The sequence below is a fragment of the Hylobates moloch genome, unplaced genomic scaffold, assembly GCF_009828535.3.
Source record: "Hylobates moloch isolate HMO894 unplaced genomic scaffold, HMol_V3 SCAFFOLD_6, whole genome shotgun sequence".
NCBI lineage: Eukaryota > Metazoa > Chordata > Mammalia > Primates > Hylobatidae > Hylobates > Hylobates moloch.
This window is the reverse complement of record NW_026652281.1, coordinates 12,081,731-12,109,449: the sequence shown is the minus strand read 5'-3', so window position 1 is coordinate 12,109,449 and position 27,719 is coordinate 12,081,731. Positions and strand designations below refer to the sequence as shown.

General features: G+C 44.0%; 1 protein-coding gene across 9 annotated transcripts in view; it reads left to right on the top strand.

Annotated features, from left to right (window-relative positions):
• The first annotated feature begins 890 nt into the window (after nt 1-890).
• The window catches only part of WWOX (WW domain containing oxidoreductase), an 804,193-nt gene continuing 777,364 nt past the window's right edge, over nt 891-27,719 (top strand). For all 9 annotated transcript variants that reach the window (XR_004248664.2, XR_009214025.1, XM_032156363.2 and 6 more), the window contains exons 1-4: nt 891-1,198; nt 9,878-9,942; nt 11,238-11,295; nt 16,385-16,563. Coding sequence is in view for 7 of the 9 variants with exons in the window: in XM_032156363.2 (XP_032012254.1) it covers nt 1,092-1,198; nt 9,878-9,942; nt 11,238-11,295; nt 16,385-16,563 (409 nt within the window). In the remaining 2 variants the exon portion in view is untranslated. The remainder of the gene's footprint in view (nt 1,199-9,877; nt 9,943-11,237; nt 11,296-16,384; nt 16,564-27,719) is intronic.

Genomic DNA, 27,719 nt, shown 5'->3' with positions numbered 1-27,719 from the left:
GACAGCAGCTCTCTCTGTCGCCCATGCTGGAGTGCAGTGGCCCGATCTTAGCTCACTGCAGTCTCGACTTCTTGGGCTCAAGCAATCCTCCCCCTTCAGCCTCAATGAGTAGCTGGGACTACAGATGTGCACCACCACGCCCGGCAAACTAAAAAAATAATTATTTTTGGTAGAGACAGGGGTCTTGCTATGTTGCCCAGGCTGTTCTCAAACTCCTGGCCTCAAGTGATCCTCCTGCCTCAGTCTCTTAATGTGTTTGGATTACAGGCATGAGCCACTGAGCCCGGCCTAGCTACTCTGTCTGAGTTGCGCCCACGACACAAAGGTGTCAGGTACATGAGATGTCTGTGCATTTCAGGCCTGGACCCCGCATTAAGTGCTCAGTAAACATCAGTCTCTATTATCAACAGCACCGTGTTTTGGCTGGAAGAACCTTCTCTAAAACCAGGAAATCAGGAATCTGCAGTTTTAAGTTTTCCAGGTTGTATTTTAACACTGTGTTCATACGCAAAACAAAGGTTGTGAATCAGCACTGGAAGGTTTGTGATCATGGACTTGCACGAGGCCCCAAGGCAAGAGAGACAGAAGCCCAGGACAACAGCATGGGCGCCGCTTTTCAGTCAGGCGCTGCCTGGACTACATTTCCCATATCCAATTGCCGGGCTCCTGCAGGATTGGCCAGAACAACGCGGAAGTAATTACGGGTCGCCCAGCAACGGGCGGAGTCCTGGCCCGAAACTGGATGCGCACGCCCCCTTCCCTGCGGCGGGGAGGCTGACAAGGCTCCGCTCCATCTCCAGCGCCTCGGAGCGCTCTCCGGCTTTGCTGTCTAGCCCGGCGGCAGCGCGATCTCTTAGGCGCTTTCACCGCCTTCCTCTCCAGGCCCTGCCCCCTTGACGCCGGCAGTCGCGATATTGCGGATACTGGATTTCAGCTTCGTGGTCGGCGGAGCGGCCCCTGGAGGGCGCAGTGCGCAGGCGTGAGCGGTCGGGTGCCGACGCGCGCGGGTCTCGTTTGGAGCGGGAGTGAGTTCCTGGGCGAGGGGATCCGGCAGCGGGCGATAGCGGGGCCGGGTGCCTCCACAGTCAGCCATGGCAGCGCTACGCTACGCGGGCCTGGACGACACGGACAGTGAGGACGAGCTGCCTCCAGGCTGGGAGGAGAGAACCACCAAGGACGGCTGGGTTTACTACGCCAAGTAAGGGGGCCGCAGTGGGGCCGCGGACGCACCTGGGACCCTGCACTGTCCTCGGACGCCACCTGCGCGGGGAGGGCGCGCACTCCAGCGCAGCGAGTGCGGTGCAAAGTGGAAGTGACTGTTAAGGAGCTTCAGGGAAAAGGGTCCAGGGTTCCCAGGAGGGGCCTGCCCCCTTGGTGGGCCCTGGGTCCAGCGAGGGTCACCTGGCGGCTTCCCGGCGCGCCCTCTGCTGTTCAGGATGCAGCACTGCGCGGCGCGGCGAGGGCAAAGCGGCCTCATCCCCGCCAAAAAATAAAGACGTTTTAAAAAGTGCACATGCTCAGCTCCCTCCTGCAGGCCCTGGGTTGCAGGGATAGGAGTTTTGGTTTGTTGTTTTGTTTTGTTTTGTTTTGTTTTGTTTTGTTTTGTTTTCTCCAGACCGGTATTGCTCAGTCACCCAAGCTGGAGTGCAGTGGTGCCATCATAGCCCACTGCAGCCTCTACCTTGCGGGTTTAGGCAATGCTCTGGTCTCAGCCTCCTGAGTGGCTGGGACTACAGTGGTGCACTACCATGCCCGACTAATTTTTTAAGTATTTGTAGAGACTAGGGTCGCACCATGTTGCCCAGGCTGGTCTCGAACTGCTGGGCTCAAGCAATCCACCTGCCTCAGCCTCCAGAATTGTTGAGATTACAGGCGTGAGCCACTGCACCTAGCCAGGAGTATTTTTTTAGCAGAAGTTCTAGACAGCTTCACCATCATTTCCTGGGAAAGTTTTGGAAACCCCAGCAGAGCCTTCATGTTTAACTGTGTGACCTTGGGCCATTGAAATAACGTTTAATCTCAGTTTTCTTACCTGTAAAATGGGTTGATATGAGGGTCAGTTCAGGTACTGTGCGTAAAGCACGTAGCACCGTGTCTAGTAGGTACTTTCTGTTCCTTAACTGTCTTTCCTGATTGCTCTTCAGATAGGACAGAGCGTCTTCTATCGGCACCTTAGAATCATCTAGGGAATGTCCTAAATACACGTTTTGGGTTTTCATAGAGAGCCTACTGCAGCCGACTCTCAACTTTGGGAGTTTTTTTTTAGCTTTCCAGGTGAGGTGGAATATCACCTGGTTTTGAGAAACATGGATGTAAATCTGATTTTCAGCACCTGGGAAATTTTTTTGTAAGTGGCTTTTTCTGGGCCCCACTTCCAAAGGGTTTTTTTTTTTTTTTTTTTTTAGACGGAGTCTTGCTGTGTCGCCCAGGCTGGAGTGCAGTGGCGCGATCTCCGCTCACTCATCCCTTTTCCTTCCTGCCTCAAGATACTGGACTACAGGCCCGCCACCACCCCGGTAATTTTTGTGTTTTTATATGACGGGGTTTCACCTGTTACCAGAATGGTCTCGACTCTGACCTGTGATCCCCCCGTAGCCTCTCAAATCTGGATTACAGGCATGACCATTGCCCCGTTTTTTTTTTTTTTTTTTTTTTGAGAGGGCTTTCTGTCCCCAGGTGGGTGCAGTGGGCGACTCGGTCACTTAACGCCTCCGGTTTACCCATTCTCTGTCTCACCTCCGATAGTGGACTACGGACCCCCACCACCCGGCTAAGGTTTTGTATTCGGTGTTAGCCAGGATGGTCTCGATCTTCTGACGTCATGATCCGCCCGCCTCTGCCTCTCAAAGTGCTGGGATTACAGGCGTGAGCCACTGCTCCCGGCCTTTTTATTTTATTTTTATTTATTTTTTATATATATTTTTACTAATACAGAGTCTTACTCCGTCGCCCAGACTGGAGTGCAGTGGTGCGATCTCGGCTCACTGCAACCTCTGCATGCCGAGTTCAAGCGATTCTCGTGTCTCAGCCTCTCGAATAGCTGGGATTACAGGCGCCGCCTACCGCCTGGCTAATTTCGCCCTGTGGGCCAGGCTGGTCTCCAACTCCTGGCCTCAAGTGATCCGCCCACCACGGCCTCCCAAAGTGTTGAGATTACAGACAGGAGCCACTGCGCCAGCCCAGAATTTCTGATTTAATTGGTTTAGCCCCTCTGCTCTCCCTTGGTAGGTTTGAAAAAAAATCTTCCCTCCCAGGTGATTCTAATCTATGAAAGGATGTGAACCTTTGCTGCCTTTGGTGGCAAGGTAGAGGAAAAACAACCAACTTCTGATGAGTTCATTGAAGACACACAGAGGTATTATGTGCCAGGCCTTTGGCTGGCACTGGTTATACCGAGGCAAGTAAGAGCCAGTTGTCATCCTTAGGACCCAATCTTATTAGGGCGCAGTGACATGTGTAGGAGCGTCCCCACGCAGTGTGTATACCAGGAAGCAGTGTGTCTGGCATGAGGTGTGTGTAGGTAGTGGGGGGGATCGTGAGGGAATATAGCGGCACACTCACAGTAACCTTGACTTCCTGGGCTCAAGCGATCCTCCTGCCTCAGCCTGTTGAGTACCCGGGACCACAGGTGTGTGCCTCCACTCCCAGCTAATTATTACATGTTTTGTAGAAATGGGGTCTCACCATGTTGCCCAGGCTGGTTTGAACTCCTGAACTCAAGCCACCCTCCCTCCGGAAGCACTGGAATCACAGGCCTGAGGCACTGTGCCAAGCCCAGAGCGGTGTTTTTAGCACAAGTAGAGGTGGGTGGGGCAGGAGGTCAGTCTAGGTAGAGGGAACAGTGAGAGGAGAGACCCCCTGCGTGGCCTGTCCAGGGGCCTGTGATCTTTGTGAGGGTCCAGGAATGTGAACGTTAAGGCAGGGAAGGGAGGACCCAGTTCAAGGAGTTCTGTGCTTTGCTGAGAAGCTTGGGCTGTGTTGGCAGAGCCAGAGACTGGCATTCGTTCAGCTTGTGACTTCCGGAAGAATTTCTGGCTCTGGAGAATTAAAGGGACATTTCCAGCAGCAGACCTGCAGTAGCCTTTGCAGGGGTCGAGGCAAGCTCCTGAGCCGGCACTTGCTGTTCCTCTCACCTGTACATTGGAGAAAGTCTCCTCCTTCAGAGCTGAGCTTTCATGTCACTGCCCAAGAGACCTTCCTAACTGTGGGTGTCCCCTTGACCTTGTCCTGGTCACCTTGTTTCTCTGCTTCTTCATGCTCAGCCTTGGCTGTGTACTCCCCCTTGTTGGCCCTGTCTCCCTTGCCCAGGTTGCAGACGTCATGAGGGCAGCTTGTTCATCTGAGTGTCCCCAGTGCTTGGCACCCAGAAGCCGTAAGATGAGCCCCTGTGGGATGAGTAAATGAATCATCTCGGGAAGGTCAGCCTCGGGCTTCTATGGGTGGGTGGGTAGTGCACAGGGCCCCAAAGTACAAAGATGCACATGACCCGGTTCCGGCTTCCTAAGCCTGCCTCTGGCTCTGTGGGGCGTCTCCTCCTTTGCCACTCAGCCCCAGAGGTGCTTCTGTTTCCCTGCAGGCTTGTCCTGGAGCCTGGCGTTAGGGCCCTGGGGCTCCCTTGCTCCTGCTCGCCCTGCATGCCTCCTGTGCCTGCCTTCCTGCCGCCTGGACTTTCTCCCATCTGCTTTCTTCCTGAGTGGCCCATGGCGAGGGGCCTTGGGTGCATACATGGTTTCCAAAAGCCTTTCCTCCAGCCCTCCCGACTAGTGTCTTAAGTCTCAAGCTGGCCTCTCTGGCTCCGCTTTTTTTTTTAAAATTTAATTTAGTTTAAAATTCCAAGATACCTGTGCAGGATGTGCCGGTTTGTTACATAAGTAAACCTGTGCCATGGTACCTTGCTGCACCTGTCAACACATCACCTAGGTATTCAGCCCCGCGTGCATTAGCTATTTATTGTTTACACCAGCTGAGATGCCAGGGCTTGGCTGGCTCCCAGCTTGAGGGCTCACTCTCTGGACCTTGTGTCCGTCCCCACTGGCCCTCAGTTCTCTGGGTGTCAGGGTTGAAAGGCTGAAGTTCTTTGGATGTTAGCTTAGGATGCCTCTGATACATCCTAACCGCACATTCCCTTGATCTCTCCTGATCTGTGAGCATCCTGGCCCTTCCTTTCTTTTCAGTTTTAATTTTTGCGCTGGCTCCAACCCCTTGTCTTTCCTGACTCTGGAAGTGACACTTGTTTTTATCTTGGGGTTTGGGAAATTTGCAGATGTGCTTTCTAGGAGGCTGCTCTTTGAGTCATTTCTTTTCCATATTGTTTCTCCTACTGTAGCAGGGCCACGGCCAGGGATAGAGGCTGTAGCTTCCACTGAGACTTCAGGGTCTGGTGGAACCCGGTCTTATGTGGGTGCTGTCGGCCTCTCCTGCTTTCCCACCTGCCCCATGGTTCACTTGTATGCCTCAAAGGCACACATGTCCTAGCACTCCAAAGCCCATGAGGGTGGGCTCCCAGGGATGAGGTCGGGGGAGACTGGGAACCCGAGAGAGCTGGTGGGCCTTTCTTCTACCCCTCTCCCTTCACAGTCTCAGAGCAGCCCCTTCGTGGGAGATGGGGAGTGAGGGACAAGGTCTCAGTGTCAGAGCCGTCCTTGTTTGCCCTTCCTTGTCCCGTTACGAAGCTCAGGCCTTTTGGCAGTCAGAGGCCTCAATGGCTCCTGCGTCCACAGGTCTGGCTGTCCCCACCGTCAACTCTAGACCTCCCTTCTAACTTACACTGTGCTCAAAACAGACACACACACACACACGCACACACACACCCACGCACACCCACACACCATAGGCTGGGCATGGTGGGAGGCCAAGGTGGGAAGATTGCTTCAGCCCAGGAGCTCGAGGCTGCAGTGGGCTATGATTGCATCACTGCACTCTAGCCTGGGCCACAGAATGAGACCCTGTCTAAAAAAAAAATAACAGAAAACACCCCATACGTGGAAGTGTGGTATTCGCGTAATATGATGTTCACTTTATTTTGAATCCTTTAAGTTTAGATTACTATTAATTTTCTTTTTAAACGACAAGCTTATTGAAAGAATCAAAAATCAAAGACGGCTTCTATTTAAAGGAGAATAGGAGACGCTTAGGGGACATGTGTTCTAATTTTGTCTTCATTAAAAACTCATTTAAGGTTATAATTAAAAATTTTAATTAATTTTTATATTTATTTAAAAAGTCTTCTATTGAAAGGTACAGTTCTTAGTTCTTCCTGTGTTAACTCACTTGGTCCTCTATAGCCCCAAGAAGTAGGTGCTGTTATTGTCCCCCTCTAAACTGATGAGGAAACTGAGGCATGGGATTAAATGACTTCTTCAAGGGCAGAATGGCTGGCAAATGGGAGACCCAGAAAACGTGGGCAGTCGGGCTCCAGAATCTTCACGACCAAATTACTCTCTCCGCTTCAGCTGGTTCTGGGTTCTTCCCCAGGGATGGTTGTGTTCTGCAGGGGACGGTTGGCAACGTCTGGAGATGCTTTCTGTTGCTACAGCTGTGGGACTGGGGTATTGGCATCTGATGGGCAGAGGCCAGTGGTGTCCAAGATAGCCCCACAACAAACAATGATGCAGGCCGGGTGCAGTGGCTCATGCCTGTAATCCCAGCACTTTGGGAGGCCGAGGCAGGTGGATCAGTTGAAGTCAGGAGTTCGAGACCTGCCTGGCCAACGTGGTGAAACCCCATCTCTACTAAAAATACAAAAATTATCTGGGCATGGTGGCAGGTGCCTGTAATCCTGGCTACTCAGGCTGAGGCAGGAGAATTGCTTGAACCAGGGAGGCAGAGGTTGCAGTGAGCTGAGATTGCAATACTATACTTCAGCCTGGGTGACGGAGTGAGACTCTTTTCTCAAAAAAAAAAAAAAAAAAAAAAAAATAAGAATCATCCAGCCCCAAGTGCCACCAGCAGTGAGGATAAGAAACCCTGGTTCAGGCATGTTCTGTGAAAGTCAAGAACATAGGTTGACAGAGTTTTTTTGTTTTTTAAATGTCTTTCTGAATAAATACATACTGTCCTGAGTGAGTTTTGTAGCTCCTTTGGAAAGTATTCATTCTATATGTTGACATTTGTGCACCTGCTGTGGGCCAGGCATGAGGCTACATGTCTGAGGGCCCAGCTTCACCGACTAAGGGCCGGGAGGCTCTTTCTGTGCCAGCCTACCTGCCATCAAGGCTCAGCTTCCACTCTTAAGGGTCATTTTGTGGATTTTTTTTTTTTTTTTTTTTTTTTTTTTTTTTGTTGAGTCTTGCTTTTTCGCCCAGGCTGGACTGCAGTGGCGTGATTTTGGCTCACTGCAATCTCCACCACCCACGTTCAGGAAATTCTCATGCCTCAGCCACTCAAGTAGCTGCGATTACAGGCATGTGCCACCATGTCTGTCTAATTTTTGTATTTTTAGTAGAGATGGGGTTTTGCCATGTTGCCTAGGCTGGTCTCGATCTCCTGGGCGCTAGCGATCCTCCCGCCTCGGCCTCTCAAAGTGCTGGGATTACAGGCGTGAGCCACTGCACCCGGCCACTTCGTGGATTCTTGAGGGCAGAGTTTTTTGGAGCCAGGCTTCAAGCGCATTTGATGTGTGCCTATGAGATGAAGACTACTTTTAATGGCAGGCAAGGAAAATGCAACTCCGTCTCTTAACTTTCTTGAAGAAGCATGAGACACAGCTCCACAAGGGGCAGGAAGGTTTCATGTTATTGCCAATGCTTGGTTTATCTGATTGCTGTTGCCGTTCATTTTGAAGGAGAAGTAGGAGTTGGTATACCAATATTCCCACTGTGCCAGCAGAGAGTGGGTTATCCTTACCAGAGAGCCAGAGAGTCAGAGCTGCATTTTTTTTTTTGAGATGGAGTTTCGCAATTGTTACCCAGGCTGGACTGTGCAATGTCTGCTCACTGCAGCCTCTGCCTCCTGGGTTCAAGCAATTCTCATGTCTCAGCCTTCCGAATAGCTGGGATTACAGGCATGTACCAGTACGCCCGGCTGATTTTTATTTTTAGTAGAGACAGGGTTTCTCCATGTTGGTCAGGCTGGTCGCGAACTCCTGACCTCAAGTGATCTGCCTGCCTTGCCCTCCCGAAGTGCTGGGATTACAGGCGTGATCCACCACCATGACCTGCCATAGAGCTGCTTTTTTCGCAAGTGATATTGGATGGTGGTTGATGTACGAAGTAGGAGTTTGTCTTTACTACTGATACTGTAGCTGGTACAAGGATTTAATCGTTCTCCAAGCACTGTCACAGGTGTCATGTGTCTCGCCTTTTCAGCAGCTCTGTGAGGTGGCAGTAGCGCTGAGGAGACTGGCTGGACTCAGCTAGCATGGGCCGCTCAGGTCTTCAGCATGCTGAGTGAGGCCTTCCTGCACCATGACAGAGACCCAGCTGCCAAGACTTTGTCAAACAGACCAGAAGCCAGCAGTTCATGAAAAGACCTTGCTTACAAGGTCTTTAGAAAATTCATGCTCTCTGTATTTATTTTCTGTAAAATAATGGATAGGGAAAGAATGTTCACATCTTATCATCTAGATGTTGCTGATTAAATCATATAACTTTCTGAGTTGGCATTAGTAGTTGAACTTTTAGGAAACCCAGCCTACCTTTCGAATGCCTCTTGTAGCACCTGGCTGTTTCCCTGTTGAAATAATTGTATGTTTTCCTGGATACCTTATTACCTGGTGACACGTGTTTCTAGTTATTGGCCTACTATTTTAATTATAACTTTGGGTGGTGGTCTGAAATGAAATGTTAAGTTTGACGCAAAAATCGGACTAGTTTGTGTAACTGATTTGTTCAAAATAATAGCTTAACATTTCTCAGAGCTTTTTGTATGCCAGGTGCTATGCGAAACCCTGGATGTACAATATTCTTATAGCAGCCCCTGAGGTCAGTGCTGGGACTATTTCCATTTTGCAGATGAGGGGATGGAGATTAAGGAGTGGGGTCACTTGACCAAAGGTGCACAGCGCATGGCTAGGTGCCCTATGGGGAGATCTTACTGCATCTCTTCACTACCTCTTGGGACCAGTTAGGGACCAGTGCTTAACGAAACACTTTGAAGTTACATCTGTGGAAAGAATATACATTTTAGCTGGGCAAGATGGCACGGGCTTCTAGTCCCAGCCACTCAAGAGGCTGAAATAGTAGGGTCACTTGAGTCCAGGAGTTGCAGTCCAGCCTGGGCAACATAGTGAGACCCTGATTCTTTAAAAAGAAATACAAATAAATAAGTAAACATTTTAAGAGATTATATAAATTAGATATTATGAATTTTGTCCCTACATCCTGGAATAAAACTAAAACAAATACAGAGCAAAATGCCTCTGGATTTATTTATTTATTTTTAATTTTTTTTTGAGATGGAATCTTGCTCTGTCGCCAGGCTGGAGTGCAGCGGCGTGATCCCCGCTCACTGCAACCTCTGCCTCCCTGGTTCAAGTGATTCTCCTGCCTCAGCCTCCCAAGTAGCTGGGACTACAGGCACGTGCCACTGTGCCCAGCTAATGTTTGTATTTTTTTTAGAGACGGGGTTTCACCATGTTGGCCAGGATGGTCTCCATCTCCTGACCTCGTGATCTGCTCCCCTAGGGCTCCCAAAGTGCTGGGATTACAGGTGTGAGCCACCGCGCCCAACTGCCTCTAGATATTTTGAGTGATTCAGCAAACCTCCTAAAGTTGACCCTGTAGCTGGGGTCACAGTCCTCTTTCTCCTTTTTCCCCCACTTCCTCCTTATATCTGGCTATCTGGGAGAGAAAAAATTTAATACAACTGATTACTTTTTAGAAGAGTTAATTTTTACTTATTACTGTGGATTTTTCTTTTTTTTTTTCTTTTTTAACAGTCACACCGAGGAGAAGACTCAGTGGGAACATCCAAAAACTGGAAAAAGAAAACGAGTGGCAGGAGGTTTGTATGTTGTTGTCAAAGGATCTTGGATTGAAGCATTAAGTAGATGAGGAAATGTCACTGGCAGAGAGGTGACAGGTTATTGTGTGTTTTAGGGAGGGCTCTCTGGTAGAGAACGAGACTCCTACTCTGAGGAGCTTATGGGATTTGACAGAAGAAGATGATGAGATTGTAGGGTTGAGTGAGGATGATTTCTTACTGGTCTTAAAGTACCAAAATGGCTGGACGTGGTGGCTTATGCCTGTAATCCCAGCACTTTGGGAGGCCGAGGCGGATGGATCACCTGAGGTCAGGAGCTGGAGACCAGCCTGGCCAACATGTTGAAACTGCATCTCTTCTAAAAATACAAAAATGAGCTGGGCATGGTTGCGTGCGCCTGTAATTCCAGCTATTTCGGAGGGTGAGGCACGAGAAGCGCTCAAATCCAGGAGGTGGAGGTTGCAGTGAGCCAAGATCACACCACTGCACTCCAGCCTCGGTGACAGGGCGAGATACTGTCTGAAAAATAGTGACAACAACAAAAAACACAATCAGAATAATTGAGGCCTTTGATTCACAGTTTATGATGTTTTCCTATCATTGCAGTGCTTATAAAATTGTTCTTGGGTATACTGTGGAATTAAATATATAAGTATTTAGAAATTTTGTAAAGATTGCCATGACTTCTAGGTGATCTGAGCTAGTGTATGATCTACGGAATAGAAGTATAAGAAAGGGCCAGGCATGGTGGCTTGTGATTGTGATCCCAGCACTTTGGTAGGCAGAGGTGGGAGGATCACTTTTGCCTGGGAATTCGAGGTGAGCCTAGACAACATAGTGACACCCTGTCTCAAAAAAAAATATGAGAAGGTTCCTGCCCTTAAGAGGTTTAGGGTCTAGTTGAAGAGTCAACGTGTGCACCTGAAAAAAAATGGCCGTGCCTTCTAATATCATATGAGGCATCACAAGTCAGCGTATGAATGACGTTGGGTGCCTGCCCTGCATTTACATATGTTCTGTGAGGTCATTCAAGGGAGAATTCCAATGGATTAGTGCAACCAGTATGGTTTATAGAGTGATCAGGAATAAAATAGGTTTCCTTCAAAGCAAGAGGCAAAAATGTGGAGCCCAGCTGGGATCAGGGGCCTTCTGCAGCTGCCACAATTGGAACATGTGACGAAAGCCAGTTGATGTGACAGCTGCTGGGTGGGAGGGACAGGCCTGGGGGCGGGGCCGGGAGGGCTCCTTCCCTTCCTGACCCCTGGATGTCTTTACCTCTCCCTGGCACCTGTAGACCTGCCTTTCCTGTGTTTCAGATTTGCCATACGGATGGGAACAAGAAACTGATGAGAACGGACAAGTGTTTTTTGTTGAGTAAGTGTCTACAAAGAAACCACTCTCAGCTGTTTTGCTTTTTAATAGGAATTTTTAATCATAAAGTAATACACAGTAACTGTAGAAAAATACAAACTATAATAGTACGTATCTGTAATCTTAGCAGAAGTAACTACTTTTAACATCGCTGGATTTATTCTTCTATTTTCCATGCACATGCATCCTTAAAAAAAAAAAGTAGGGAGGCCAGGTACGGTGGCTCATGCCTGTAATCCCAGCACCTTGGGAGGCCGAAGCGAGTGGATCATGAGGTTAAGGGATCGAGACCATTCTGGCCAACATGGTGAAACTCCGTCTCTGTTAAAAATACAAAAATTAGCTGGGTGTGGTGGCATGTGCCTGTGGTCCCAGCTACTCAGGAGGGTAAGGCAGGAGAATCACTTGAACCCAGGAGGCGGAGGTTGCAGTGAGCTGAGATCGCGCCACTGCACTCTAGCCTGGGCGACAGAACGAGACTCCTTCTCAAAAAAAAAAGAGGGAATGCACTGTGTGGACTTTTTAGTAACCTGCTTTTTCCACGTAATATGTTATGAGCATTTTCTTGTGTCTATATCTATTTTTCAAAAAGATGCTATTTAGCGGCTCTAGAGTTATTATTTTGTACAGATATACTATAATTTATCAAATTGCCTATTGGACGTTAATGCTGAATTCCTATTATAGAGAACCTATAATTATAAATAATGTATTGAGCATCCTTATCTATAAGACTTTTTTGCCTCTCTGGTTCTGTCTTTAGGATAAATTCCAGTATCACACAGCAGTAGTAACCACCTGTCCAACATACAGCATGAACCAGGCCTGATTCTAGTCATCTTGTGTGTGTAGCATTAGGTCATTCGATCCGCACAGTGCCCTGAGAGGTAGTGTTGTTATTATCCCTGGCTTACTGCCAGTGACACAGACTTGAGGGGGTAAGTGACTTGTTAAGGTTCCCACAGCAAGGAAGTAGCACACCCAGGCTTTGAGCCCAGCACCTGCTCCAGGGGCTGTACTCTTGACCACTGTAGTTAAGAGGAGAATTAATGTTTCACAACTGTCAACACTTAAATTAGATGCTTGAATAGTCTTTGACAGGATTAGGATTGGTTGGTCGGTTAATAGAAGTTGATTTAAGCAGGAATTTTTTTTTTAAGTTATGAATATAACATAAACGTTTTAGTATTTGATTGAAGTACACCAACATTTAGGGGTCGGGCCAGCCCCGCTCTTTGAGTGTGAGTCTGCTGCATGGATGCAGTGTGGTCTTCCTTCCCCAAGCACGCCTGTAACGTAACATCTACAATTTCTACTTTCACTTTTTGTGGGTGAAAGAGTACCTAGGTGCTGAGGCAAGAGACTGAAGGCACAAACTGTTTCAGTATAATAAACAAAAAAGTTAGAATAACAATAGTCATAATACAGGTTAGATACAGAGATGATCACGGACAATTATCAGTCATTACTATAAACATTATTAATCATTAGCTTTTAATATTACTCTTTGTTGCATTACTAATATAACCTAGGAATAACTGGCAGGTATAGGGTCAGGTGCTAAAGGGACATTGTGAGAAGTGACCTAGAAGGCAAGAGGTGAGCCTTCTGTCATGCCCACATAAGGGCCGCTTGAGGGCTCCTTGGTCAGGTGGTAACGCCACTGTCTGGGAAGGCACCCGTTACTTAGCAGACCGCGAAAGGGAATGTCCTTTCCTTGGAGGAGTCAGAGAACACTCTGCTCCACCAGCTTCTTGTGGAAGGCTGGATATCATCCAGTCCTGCCCGCAGTCATCCAGAGGCCTAAACCCCTCCCTGTGGTGCCGTGTTTCAGTGGTCATGCTCCTTGTCCACTTTCATGCTCCTCCCGTACTCCTGGTTCCCCTTTGAAGTTCGTAGTAGATAGTGATAGAAGAAATAGTGAAAATCTTAAAGTCTTTGATCTTTCTTATAAGTGCAGAAAAGAAAATGCTGACGTATACTACCTTCTCTCCCTGCTTCGGCTACCTAAAAGGGAAGGGCCCGCGATCCTGTCATCACGTGACTTGCTTCACCTTATCAATTACTTAGAAGATTCACCCTCCTTACCCTGCCCCCTTGTCTTGTATGCAGTAAATATCAGCGCGCCCAGCCGTTCGGGGCCACTACCGGTCTCCACGTCTTGGTGGTAGTGGTCCCCCGGGCCCAGCTGTTTTCTCCTTAACTCTTTTCTTGTGTCTTTATTTGTTACAATCCCTTATCTCCGCACGCGGGGAGAATACCCGCTAAGCCCAGCAGGGCTGGACCCTACAACTTTAAGGTTGAGCAAACCCAGTATTTTCAAAGAATCTGGTTGCTACATCGTTTTGGAGTTTTATGGTGTTTTTCTAGCATTTTCACTGTAGTTGATTGAATCGAAACTTTTTTTTTTAGCTGCTTGTCTTTGAGGCTCTCCAAAGCATTCAACCACATTTTCATAGATACCACTGACACTGTTTTTCACCTGCCATGTTATCAGTTCGTGTAATAATAGCTTGCTAAATAATGTAGTTACAGTAACAAGTTCAATGACATACGTGTTTTTTGAGTAAACCTGGTGAACTTTTGGTGCAAAACCAATATTGAGAGCAAATAGGCCAAAGCTTGCTTCAGAGAAGTCTCTCAGGCCACCATAGGCAGCCCCAGGATGACAGGGCTGTCTAGCAGTTGGATAGGTGGGAGTGCCTAGTATTTGTTAAAACGCTTTTTCCCTAACTTGTGAACGTTTTTTTCCCCTCGGCTAATTAAGGATATCAATGCATTGGTTATATGTTGGAAATGTTTTTTTTTTTCCCCAAGTTTTCTTGTTTTTTTTCTTTTTCTTTTTTCTTTTTTTCTAAACTGAGTCTTGCTGTTATCCAGGGCTGAGGTGCAGTCACACAGTCATAGCTCGCTGCAGCCTCAACCTCCTAGACTCAAGTGATCCTCCTGCCTCAGCCTCCTGAGGAGCTGGGACTACAGGCTCATGCCACCGTGCCCAGCTAATTTTTAAAGACTTTTTTTTGTAGAGACTGAGGCTCAGTGTGTTGCCCAGGCTGGTCTTGAACTTCTGGTCTTCAGCCATCCTCCTGCCTTGACTTCCCAAAGCATTGGAATTACAGGCATGAGCCACCACACGTGACTGAATTTCTTAAATTTTTTATGTAGTCAAATCAGTTTTCTCCTGTGCAGTCTTTACCTTTGCATTCACACTTGGAAAATTACTCCCTGAAATGGGTATTAATCAACCAAGAGCAGCAGTTCTCAGGTATGGTTGCTGGACCAGCAGCTTTAATATCACCTGGGAATTCAATAAAAATGTACATTCCCAGGCCCCCATCCCAGACCTACTGAATCAGCACTGGAGTGGAGCTGGTAATCTGCGCTCTAATAAGTCCTTCAGGGGATCCTGATGCTCCGTAGCTTGAGAGCCACCTGTCTAGAGCAGGGGCTGTCTACTTTGTCTGTAAAGGGCTAGATAATATGTTTTAGGATTTGCAGGCCATATGGTTTCTGTTGCAGTGATTCAACTCTGCCTTTGTAGTGCTAAAGCCGCTATACACAATATACAAGTGATGGGCATTGTTGTGTTCCAATAAAACTTTATTTACAAAAACAGGCAGTGGGCCAGATTTGGCCAGCTCCTGGTCTAATGTAGCGTAGTAAGCAAGGGCTTTGTGGGGAGCCTGGAAATTGGCTCCCCTGGCTAGTTCTCACTTTTCTGAGCCTGTTGCAGTAAATGTTTAGCACCAGGTCTTCAGGGGAAAAAAAGCTACTGTTTGTTTCCACAGTATGAATAATTTGGCCATAGCGGATTTTATGCTGCCAAGGTGAAGTGAAGAATTGGGAAGACATAGTGACGTTTGGCTACTGTAAGTCAGTTTGAGCCAGTCTAGCATAGCACTGCTCTTTTGTGTGTGTATAATGTTGGGGTCACAAATTAAGGATGTTATAAATAGAATGAGGATGGTAATAATTAGAATAAAGGTTGGATTATTACTCTTGAGTCTTAGTACTTAGAGGGAGATGAGTATACATTTTAAACTACGTAATTTTACACACACATACTTTTAAAATATGAAATCTCATTTATATTTGGAGGCTTCTTAATAGTTTTTAAGATATTCTGAGGTCTTTATCTCATATCCCAAGAATACACTTAAGATATAAAAAGTAAATTCTATTACAAGGAGTACACTTTTCATCCATATGTGCCTTTTTTTTTTTTTTAATGGTTAGCCAGGGTCTTGGTCTGTCACCCAGTCTCTAGTGCAGTGGCAGAATCATGGCTCACTGCAGCTTTGATCTCTTAGGCTCACGTGATCATCCTCCCACCTCAGCCTCCCGAGTAGCTGGGACTACAGGCACGTGCTATCACACTGGATATTTTGTTTAGTGTTTGTAGAGACGAGGTCTAACTACGTTGCCCAGGCTGGGCTTGAATTCCTGGGCTCAAGTGGTCCTCTTGCCTTGGCCTCCCAAATTGCCGAGATTACAGGCATGAGCCACTGTGCCCAGCCTCCAGTATATTTTAATACCATTTCTACAAGATTTTAATCAATTCCCAATCAAAATGAGTGCTCCTAGGAGGTATGAGTGCAGAGTCTTAAAATGAAAATCATTAGAATTTTCTTAGTCGGCAAGTTTCTTATTTACAACTAAGACTTTATCATTTTGAGTTTTCTACTTCTCTATGTCTTTAGGCCCTTGCACAGGGCTAAGAGATTTAGTTGAAATCCACTGAAAGAATGGCTGATAGATCTTGTAGCTACATTTACATGAATTAGGTAAAAACCCAAAGCCTTCTCAAGGAGCCTTTTTTGAGATCTAAGGATACACGGCAATAGTTATCGTATGTTACAGCGTGTGTTATAGGCAGTTCTGCAGGAAAGGACTCAATGGGTATCTTTTTTGGCACAAATGTGTTCCTTTTGGAGGCCAGAAGATAGATTCATTGGGCCCCAGTTCTTTTCAGGTTTAGGGAGTAAGCGTTTTGGTCTATGAAAAATGGGGTTTGCCTAAAGCATAAAATTGTCTTATATTTATAAATGCCTGTGTTCATTTCTGTGGGTTCACTGCTTTCTCTTCTGGGCAGCCATATAAATAAAAGAACTACCTACTTGGACCCAAGACTGGCATTTACTGTGGATGATAATCCGACAAAGCCAACCACCCGGCAGAGATACGACGGCAGCACCACTGCCATGGAGATTCTCCAGGGCCGGGATTTCACTGGCAAAGTGGTTGTGGTCACTGGAGCTAATTCAGGAATAGGTAGGCTCTTCACTTATTTATTTATCTTTGGGACTGCTATAATGAAATCCACTTAGATCTAACTATAATGGAATTTTGTATAGTGGTTCTCTGATTTAAACATGACTTTGATCCTTTTCAGCTATTGTTTCATTAACATCACCACCTCTTTTTAAATCCTAATGTTCTCGTGGAAGCCTGTGTAGGGTCTGACCTTGAAGTCTCTGAAAGCTGAACACTCAGCAAAAGACTGTGGCTGTTTTGATATTCAGGGATAAGAGACAACAGGCTCTGTCTAAGAGTTTTTGACCTGGTCTGCATGGTGTACGGGCATATTCCAATTACCTGAGTTAGTCAAACCAAAATTGATTGGTAATAGAATACGGGGAACAACAAGGTATTATGTCTTTGGAACAAAGGAAACCACAGGTTTTGACTGGTCACTGAGCATATCATTTTTCTTTTGGGCACAGGATCTTATTTCTCTAAAATTGGAGAATGAGTTCCTGTCTTCACCTCTAAATTAACCCTCTTAATTGCCAGAGTTTACTCACAGGGATCATCATGGGTAGATGGCTGGAGAGGGTATCCTTGCTTCAATATGATGGGCCGTTAAGGAGACAGGAGCAAGGCTGGAGCAAACCATAAGTCTTCATAGGATATTATTCTGATTTTGCTTTGATCTATTTAGATAAGTATCTGAATCAGTGAGAGCTACCTGCTTTGAGTTTAGATATGCATCTTCAGATTTACTGACATACAAAACGTTGCATCTGGCTGTATTCTGTCAAGTTCTCCCTGTCCTTTTGGTCCCCCCCAGCCCCCACACGGCCCCCTTGATAGCCTCCTCTACTCAGTTGTTTCCCTTTCTTCATTTTGTTTTTATTTTTATTTTGTGTGGGTATATAAAGGGTCTATATTTATGGGGTTCATGAGATGTTTTGATACAGGGATGCAATGTGAAATAATCACATCATGGAGAATGGGGTATCCATCCCCTCAAGAATTTATCCTTTGAGTGATAAACAATTCAGTTATACCCTTTTAGATATTTTTAAATGTACAATTAAGTTATTATTAACTATAGTCAACTTGTTGTGCTATCAAATAGTAGGTCTTATTCTTTCTGTCTTTTTTGTACCCATTAACCATCTGCACTTCTTTCTCAATTTTGAACAATTCCTTGAAGCTCCAGAAATATTTTCTAGCATGATTAGGGAGGCACAGGAGGTAAAAATACATTTTTCAAGGGTCAATTATTGTGCTGTACAAGGTCTGAAATCTAACAGGTTGCCATCCGAGTGGAGAATTTTTTACCGTACTTGCCTATGAAGGTAAAGAAGCAAATGGGAATTTTTTTTAAGAAGTGAAAGGGTTTCATTTCAAATCAACTCTCATACCTCATCCTGGGCTCCAAATATGTTCAATCCACTTGTCTGAACTTCTGCTTGGAGTAAATTTTATATAATTGTCATTGAAGTCAAAACTGATGGCGTAATATTTAAAACAATGGCTGGATCCCCGATCCAAGAAGCAACACATTTTGTTGATCATATTAACTACTGTTACAGTGAATGCATGGACCCATACAATTGTGGAATAATTAAGAAAAAAGGACTTAAGGACTTAAAAATGTCTTTTTAACAATTTAACAAGTTAACCAGAAAGTTTAAAGATCTTATTCTCTTAATGTTCTAGCTAGACTGTTTTTCTCTAATGAGTAAGATATGTGACTACTGATTATTTTTTGTGTTAAGTGTTCCACCTGCTCCATGTGACATTAGATAGCAGCCTCTTGAATAGAGCTAATGCTCTTTCAAGGATTTGTAACAGCAGACCTATGACATGTAATCCAGGACTGATAGAGTTGGTTCAGAATATTAAAAGGGTGATATCTAGTTAGATACATAAGTCTTGATGGAGAGGAGGAGATTCTGAAGCATTGAGAATAAATTTGTGGTTGTTGAGAATGGCCCTCACATGTTGGAGTAGAGCCAGAAACTCTCTGTGCCTCTTCACAGCTCCCACTTCCCCGTAAGACTCTTCCTTCCCGTTACCTGTGGTTCATTTTGCGGGCACTGCAGGAGGTGTCTGCGGTCCAGTTGGAGGTTGTGGCAAAGTGTAACGCTCAGGATGGCACAGATGTCGCACAAGGTCTTAGGGAGACCAGCCTTTCCTATTCAAGTGCCCACAGCTCTTTCCCCAGCTGTCACCTTCCGCAGGAATGGCCTTTAACACTGTCACCTCACCCCATTCCCCTCCGCTCTTGGGAAGCGTACATCTAGGTGAGTGGCGAATATTTTTATTCTGAATTTTTGAAATAATATCGTACTGCAAGTTCCAGGCAATCAAAAACTCACAAATCACTTTCACTCTGCAGCAGTGGTATCAGGCCTGAAGAAAGGAAGAGGCTGCAGATAGGCACATGGCTTTGCTAAGTTAGCTTTTATATCCTGCGTGGCTGCCTTAGAAAGTGTCCTTGCCCAAGTAGGCTGTGGCTTCTACATAAAGTCCTTCTACTAAGCTATGAAACATGCCAATTTATAAATTGCTATCACTACTTTAGTTCTGCTCATTTAAAATGAAATAGCTGAATGCCAAGTGAGTGAATTGGGCATCTTTACTTCCAAGACTGCTGGGGCATTGAAGAGTCATCTTCTGTCTAAGTTTAATGGTGTTGGTGTTCCCTTTCCTTTGGCCACTCAAGGGAGCCTGTTTTCTTTGGATAAACCGTGAAATCTTTAACCTTGTGAATGTCCGTTTTCTCTAAGGCAGAGTGGGCTGAGACAAAACATAACAGGATTTATTTTGACAGTGGTGACTCCACAATAAAAACATAGATATCTAATTTGCCTTACAAAAGCCGATTTACAAATCTAGTATTTCCAGTGGTTCTTTCTTTCTTTTTTTTTTTAATGCCCCACATGACACTGCTTTGCTGGAATTGCCATTGGTGAGGATCTCACTGATATAGAAGTGGACATCCCTCCCCTGACAGACTTTAGGGTTGCACTAGAGCCATGTCCCTTAGAAGTGGCCTCTAAGCAAACTCTGTCTTGTTGTCATTTTCCTCTCTGCAGCTGTAAGTGATACGGAGCTGTATTTTGAGTTTTTGATGCTGATATTAATAAGGCAACTGGAGGGATTCTTAATTCATCTAAAAAAATCAGTGATTCTGACAGATAAAAGGATTTGGAGGAAATGTCAGAATAAAGCATTGTGGGTTCATGAAGTCCTTGGTTTTATAATTAAGGTTTATAGGCAGGTATTACCGCTGCTGACTGGATTCAGCTGCCTAGATTGGGAGTACACAAACTACGATCTCTGGGCTAACTCTGACCCACTGCCTGATTTTGTAAGTAGAATTTTTTTTGGAACACAGCCATGCCCATTTATTCCCATTCCTATAATGTTGAACTACTGTTTGTGTATATTCAGTTATTCCAAAATAATATGGCCGTTTGCATGTTCCCAGAAGAGTCGCCCAATTATGGCAGAGATCATCTAGCTTGCAAAACCGTCAGTATTTACTCTGTGGCCATTCGCAGAGAAAAAGTTCCGACTCCTGTATTAGATACTCCAGTTCATTCAAAGTGGTATCACCCTAACATTCTCTAAATTAGCCACAGCTTAGATAAAATTTAGGCAAATGGAATGCCCCAGGCCACAGGAAGATTGTGGCAGCACATTGTATGTAACTGTTGGGGATGTTGCCTCAAACCCCCCCTTTTTTTTAGGGAGCTGCAAGGATTAGAATGTTGCCTCCTCAGAAACTAACACTCTTCTCTCCTTGACCTTTGTTTAACCAGCTTTCTGAACCTGAAGAACTTTGTAGATTGAAAGCTGTAGCTTGTGGACCTCTCTCTGTGGAGATCAGCATCTCAGTATCCAGGGGGAAGCCATCTCTTCACCCAAAGCTTCCGCTAGCAGATCAAGAGGCCCGGAACCCCGCAGTCCTGAATGCTAACCAGTAGAGACAAGGGAGGAATTCATTTCTGTTTGCGTTCAACATAGACTGAGCAGGAAGGGCCAGGTGTTTTATGGCTTTTTGGAGTTAGCAGCTTGATGGCTCTGAGTTGGTAAAAACAACGGAAATGCCTTTAGCACGGTGAACATTACATGCAAATGTTGGGAAGTGTTAGGAAAGGGAATTTTTTTAGGCGAGGGAATTTCCCGTTGAGGAAGGTCCCTGCTTCATTTTTAGACACAGCCTGTCAGTGGGCTAATTCGGCTATGCATATAAATGCTTTAGTGTAAAATGCTGCCCCCCTGCTACCTGCAGGCTGACATGTTGCTCATCAAAGGCAGGATCCTTCTAATGAGGGATTAGTTGGATGCCTAAATGTGGGACCACCTACTCTGTTCATCGTCTTAATTAGCTAGATGTTTGTTGGAGCGCATACAAATTATTTTCTGTAAGCAGACAGATTTAATTATTATATTTAAGGAGCGACATCCAGGGTTTGTCAGACATCCATTAAGTTTTTTTTTTTTTTTAAATATTTGAGATGGGGTCTCACTATGTTGCCCAGGTGTTGGTCTTGAACTCCTGGGCTCAAGTGATCCTCCCACCTCAGCCTCCCAAAGTACTGAGATTGCTGGTGTGAGCTGCCTTGCCCAGCTGCTATTAACAAGTATGAACAAATTAGACATTTTCAGCCTACTCTTCTGTGGTAGTGATGATAAAACTTCTTAACTTTCAATCCTAAACCAGCAGTGGCTAAAACTTGCTTTTTAAAGGTTTTTTCAGAGTTTGGTCCAGATGAAGTTTCTTTCACCTTGCAAACCTTTAGAATGCTGGGCTGCATCATATGCTGTAACTTTAAAGCTAGAATAGCCTAGCTTGGTTTCAGTTTTTGAGCCAAAGGACCCATAAACAAAAAGAAAACTTTTTTTCCTGCAAACAAATACAAGCTGGCCACGTTGGTAAATACCAGTGAAATATATTTTGGGACTGACACTTGAATTTTCTATTGGTATTTATGTCACAAAATCACCTCTCCAAGATGTATTACAGGACCTATACATATGCATACTTACATATCAAAATGTATATATTTTGAGGTATAAAGAGTATGTGCTCAAAGTATCGGTCACTCCTCAATTTGTTTTTCTTGAAACAAAATGAAGGTATAAAAATTTCATGCAGGGAATCCCAAAATGTAATTACAGTGTAATGTTGAAATTGATTGTCTTAGCTTAGAGAGCCTACTTTTTAAAACTTAGGGTCTTGTTTCTAAATCATGTGTTGAAATTACAGTGTGAACTGCAGTTGCCGTCCTCTTTGATCCTCCAAATCGTCACTATGATGAATTCATATCTGGTGCAAATTCTGCCAGTTCTACACGAATACAAGAAAATTACTTTTTCTTCATGTAGAGAAGGGTATTCATTCCTGAGATTTTAAATCCACACTTCCCAATTATGGACTACATCAGCTTCCTTTACACCTTTGCTTCTTTGTTTTCTTTTCCATGCCTAAATGTTACTAAATTTTGCCATTGAGCCTAAAGCATGCCATTGATGGTTTTTTTTTTCCAGTTATTCCAAAAGGTCCCGTAAATCTGAGGCCATAGCTAACTTACATTTAGTCATTTTCTTGGGTAAAACACACTTACATGAAATCATTACACTTGGGATCTTGAAATGCCTGATTAGTTTCCTTTCTGATTGTTGACAAGACTTAAACTAGTGGGATCTTGGCATTTATCTTTTTAAGAACCTGGTGCTCATTAAGGAAAGGAAAATATTCTGAAATAATTGAAATAACCTTTTGGGCATTGGAACTCCATTTTAAATTAAAAACATTTGTGCCTACTATTATCTTATGCTAAATTATACCCAGGTATTGTAAGTGAAATTATTTTGAAATTACTTTGTTCTAAGAAACTATGGAGATTCTTGACAATATTAGACAAAGTCCTTAAATAACATTATATAAAAATTGAGAATTAGTACCTTATGACTTAACCATTTTACATTGAAATATTATTGGACATTGAGTGTACATGGAAATCACATGATCAAAGTTTTTGAGAAGTAAATATCTAAAGGAAGAGACCAATTGAAAACATTTTAATGAGTGTCATCTCACAATTTGGTAATCTCATGTAAAATACTTATAATAGGGGTGTGTGTACGTTATATATAATTTTAAAATAGATTTGTAATTATGTATACAGTAGTCCCCCCTTAACCATGGTGTTTCACTTTTTTTTTTTTTTTTTGAGACAGAGTCTTACTCTGTCGCCCAGGCTGGAGTACAGTGGCATGATCTCAGCTCACTGCAACCTTTGCCTCCCAGGGCCTAGTGATTCTCATGTCAGCCTCCTGAGTAGCTGGGATTACAGGTGCGCACCACCATGCCCAGCTAATTTTATGTTTTTAGTAGAGACAGGGTTTCGCCATGTTGTCCATACAGGTCTCGAACTCCTGACCTCAGGCAATCTGCCTGCCTCAGCCTCCCCAAATGCTGGGATTACAGGTGTGAACCGCTGTGCCTGGCCGGTGTTTCACTTTTTGAGGTTTCAGTTACCTGAGGTCAACAGGCATCTGAAAATACTAATTTTGAGAGTGAGAGAGTGTGAGAGACCACATTTACATACCTTTTATACAGTACATTGTTATAGTTCTGTTTTATTATTATTGTTGATCTCTTACTGTGCCTAATTTATAAATTAAAATTTGTCCTAGGTGTGTATGTATAGGTGAAAGCATAGAATACATAGGGTTTGGTACTATCCAGTTTTCAGACATCACTGTGGGTGTTGGAACGCATCTCCCGAGGATAAGGGGGGCTTCTGTCGGTGTGAACCTGATTAGATCTCAACTGAAACTTTTTTGTCACATGAGGTCATCAGTTGAATTTCATGCTTGCATGTAGGTTTAGATTTTAATTATTATAGTGTCAGCATAACAAATGAGAGTCATACAAACTTTTGTTTCATGACAAAGTGGTTCAAACTCATAATTAAAAAAATTAATAATAGATTTTTGTTCTACTTGAGGTTTTGTAGTGTTATATAAAGCTTGAAAACTTGGAAATTGTTTTACTTAAAACCCAGTTAAAATAATTTGATCTTTTGCTTTTACATCATAGAGTGGCACAGTAAGAATTGTAATGGAAGGTGTTATTTTTACATATTTTTTTCTTTTTTTTTTTGAGACGGTGCCTTGCTCTGTCACCCAGGCTGTAGTGCGGTGGCGTGATCTCAGCTCACTGCAACCTCAGCCTCCTGGGTTCAAATGATTCTCCTGCCTCAGCCTCCTGAATAGATGGGATTACAGGCATAAGCCACCATGCCCGGCTAATCTTTGTATTTTTAGTAGAGACAGGGTTTCACCATGTTGGCCAAGCTGGTCTTGAACTCCTGAACTCAAGTGGTCCGCCCACCTTGGCCTCCTAAAGTGCTGGGATTACAGGTATTAGCCACCATGCCCGGGAGTGTTCTACCTATTTTCTTTAATCTAAAAGCAGAGCCATCTTTATCTATTTTTATTTTTTTCCACTAGAGGGCTCTGTTGCCCTTTGATATAATTAAACAAAAGAGGCAGCATTGCAATATAGTTCTCTTCCTCTCAGTCCGTCTTGCTTTCATTTTGGTTAAATAATGTCTTTTACTTTTCTGACATATCTTTTAGGTCTTCTACTTCTCTGTGATGGAGTTCAAACTGAAGACTGTTACTAGTGTCATGTTTGTTTCTTTTTCTCTCTCTTTTGTTTTGTTTGTATAAAATGCCAGGGATGAAGGGATCTACTTAATAAAAAGGCCCATTGTGTTCAGGGAGCGGCCTGTTCTGCCAAATCACACAAGGGCATGTGTTTTCATGACATTATTGCTTTTGAGTGTGCTGGCCTAGCAGTAATATTTTTTTTTCCTAAGTGGAAATTGTAATATTTACGTATTAATACCTCTGTTTAAGGTTCATTTTGAACGCCTTGGTGACCCTAGGTTTTTTTCTTTGTTTTTTTTTGAGATGAAGTCTTCCTCTGTCACCCAGGCTGGAGTGCAGTGGCGCAATCTTGGCGTACTGCAACCTTCGCCTCCTGGGTTGAAGCAATTCTTCTGCCTCAGCCTCTCGAGTAGCTGGGAGTCCAGGCACCCGCCAGCACGTCTGGCTAATTTTTGTATTTTTAGTAGAGACAGGGTTTCACCATCTTGGCCAGGCTGGTCTTGAACTCCTGACCTCATGATCCACCCATTTCGGCCTCCCAAACTGCTGCGATTCCAGGCGTGAGCTGCTGCGCCCGGCAACTCTATGTTTTTTCCCAAGAATATAGTGTCCCTTGCCCCCTGCTTACCAGCCTTACCCCGTGTTACATAATTTATTGTAACTAAATTGTTTATTAATGATACATTCTTGCTGTAGAAGAAAACGTGTCCTTTTGGGCTCAGTACAGTATATGTTTCTTAAATAAGAGGGATCATATTAAACCAGCTACTTAATGTGAAGCAGATAGCCAGTGTTCTCCATGTACAGTCTTAAGGAGGGTAATTTTTGTTTTGGCTCTGTAATTATGGTTTGAGGCAGCCCATTAATCGCATATTTCAGCTGTCGAATAGAAATTTGGCCCAGGAAGGAATACACTTTGGCTTTACAAAACTGCTTATTTTCAAATTTTTAAATGGGGACAAAAACGAATATGCTATATTACATACTTTTATTTATATATATATTTTTTCTCATTAACTTTTTCTCTTTTGAAAATGCAAGAGCCTGAAAAACATTGTAAATATACTTGTAACATTGCAAAGCTATTTCACCAGAGTAAAGATGTTTTGGTTGTTCATATGCAAGTGTGTTCGTTGTTTATCTAATAAATTGTTAAAACGGGATGGCGATTCTGGGAATTATTATAGACTTCATAATAAATGAGATGCTGACAGTTGAAACCCCCTTGACCGTTGCCTATTTGCTATGACACAGACGTTCTTGGACTTTTGTAGCCTATATATGTGAGCAGATAGGAATCCTCAGCCTTCTCCAAAATAAGGTTTGGGTCACTAGGAGGCCTTGTTGGAAAGATCTCTTAAATTAAGGCACCAGTAGATGGATGAAAAAGCAGGTTCCAATAGCTCGCTTTTAGTTTCTTGCCTAAGTTTAGTTTCTTGCCTAAATTTGTGATCTCCCTTTTGGCTTCATAAATAACAGTACATTTCTTCAAGTGCTGGTGTCGGTCTACACAAGCCTAACTGAATGGGGTACATAGGAAGGGTTGCATTGTGCGACATGGTTTAAATCTAATTTTTTTAGGTCTTTGAGTTATTTGCTCACCAGGCTGTGCTTGATGGTTTTACTTTTTGTGATTTTTGGAGCCTTCATGTTAGAAGCCATAGTCATATGATGCTCTCTGAAAGCAAAACAAGGTTTCTTCACTAGACCCTAAGAGAAGATCTGAGATGGTGTGCATGAACGGCAGACAGAGAGACGTGGGGGCGGGGAGGAAACTCCTATTTCATTGTCTCTACTATTTCTACCTAGGTGGAGGATAACTAGCCAGATGAACGGAGCTAAGCCTTTTGTATAAAGTTTATTTCATATAAAGAGGAACAAAATCAGAATCAAATTTCTTCTGTAGTTGCACGGAAACTGAAGTTAAAGCTAATACAACTTTCTTCATTTTTACTCTTAGCTCTAAAATGTACTTAATTGTTGCAGATTAGTATTTATTGATTGTAATATTGTATTACATTGATGGCCGTTTAAAATTTATGAAGATTCCATACTTGTCATATTTAATTCTCACCACCGTGCTTACAGCTGTCTTGTCATAATGTCGAAAGGAAAGAGAAGGGAGGTGAGGTAACGTGCTTGAGATCATACAGCTCTTGGGTGGCGGGTGCCCGCAGGATAGATGAGAGGGTGGTTGACTCCGTGCCTGGGGTCCCTTCCACTGTACATGCCACCGTCCTGTTGGGAGGAATAACAGCACAGTCCTGAACAAGCTCTTTCTAAGCAGCTCATTCAGTTTGTTAATCTTGAGTTTGGAATCAACCAATTTATTTAAACCCGTGAAGGCTCGATCTGTGCCCAGTCAAGTGCTGGGAGTGGCATCTGTGGGGAGGTCCAAGGCAGATGTCGTTTCCGGACTGCATTGGATCCTGGATTCAGAAGCTGAAGCTTAGGAGTGGGCATGGTGGTTCACGCCTGTAAACCCAGCCCTTTGGGAGGCTGAGGCAGGAGGATTGCTTGAGCTCGGGTTCGAGAGCAGCTTGGGCAACATAGCAAGACCTCATCTCTACCAAAACAAATTTGTTTTAAAAGCTGAAGCTTTCGTTACCAAAACTTCTTTGGTATTATGATTCTAAAACAAACATTGAGGAATAAATCTGGGGGAATGGGAAGTAACATTCATTAAGCGCCTGTATATGCCAGGTGTTAGGCTAGATTGACTTGATAAGCATTCTCATTTAATATAAGTAATGATTTTAAAGGTTATTGTGATTAACATGTATTCCTTATGGAAAATTTAGAAAGCGAAGAAAAATAAGAATAAAAGATTTAAAAAAACCCCCAATTCTTACCAGTTAGAAGTATGCTATTAGTATTTAGCATGTATGATTATAAGCATGTTTTCCCTTCTTTCGTGATTTTTCTATTTAACTCTAAATTGTGATTATCTTTCTGTGTTGTTAAATACTCTACATCTTAAATGGCTGCATAGTATTCCATTATGTGGTTCCAGCTCTTCTCCCAGTGTGGTACGTTCACGTGGATTCCAGCTTTTTAATAGCTATGGAATGGAGAAGCACATTTTGTAATTAAATGTTTGTACCCATCCGTGACTCTTCTATAGTTTCATTTTGTGGAGGTGGAATTGCTGAACCAAGTGATTTGCTCCCCAACCTTAACATCTTGATTTGTTTTGTCAAACTGCCCTGGAAGATTGTACCAATTTGAATGCTCCTTTGCCCAGCGTCCTTGCCAAACTTGAGAATTAGAATTTTTAAAAAGTATTACTTAAATTTGCCTATCTCTGATGATCAGCAAGATTGATAGGCTTTTCTTATGTCTGGCCATTTGTTTTTTAACGAATTGCCTTTTCATCTTATATGCATGACTATTGGATATGTATCGATTGCTAATTGATTGCTTGCCTCATGTACTATAATTTAATTTTCAAAATGTCCCTTAGAAGTTAATTTATAAAGTGTCTATTACTTTAAGTACCTATT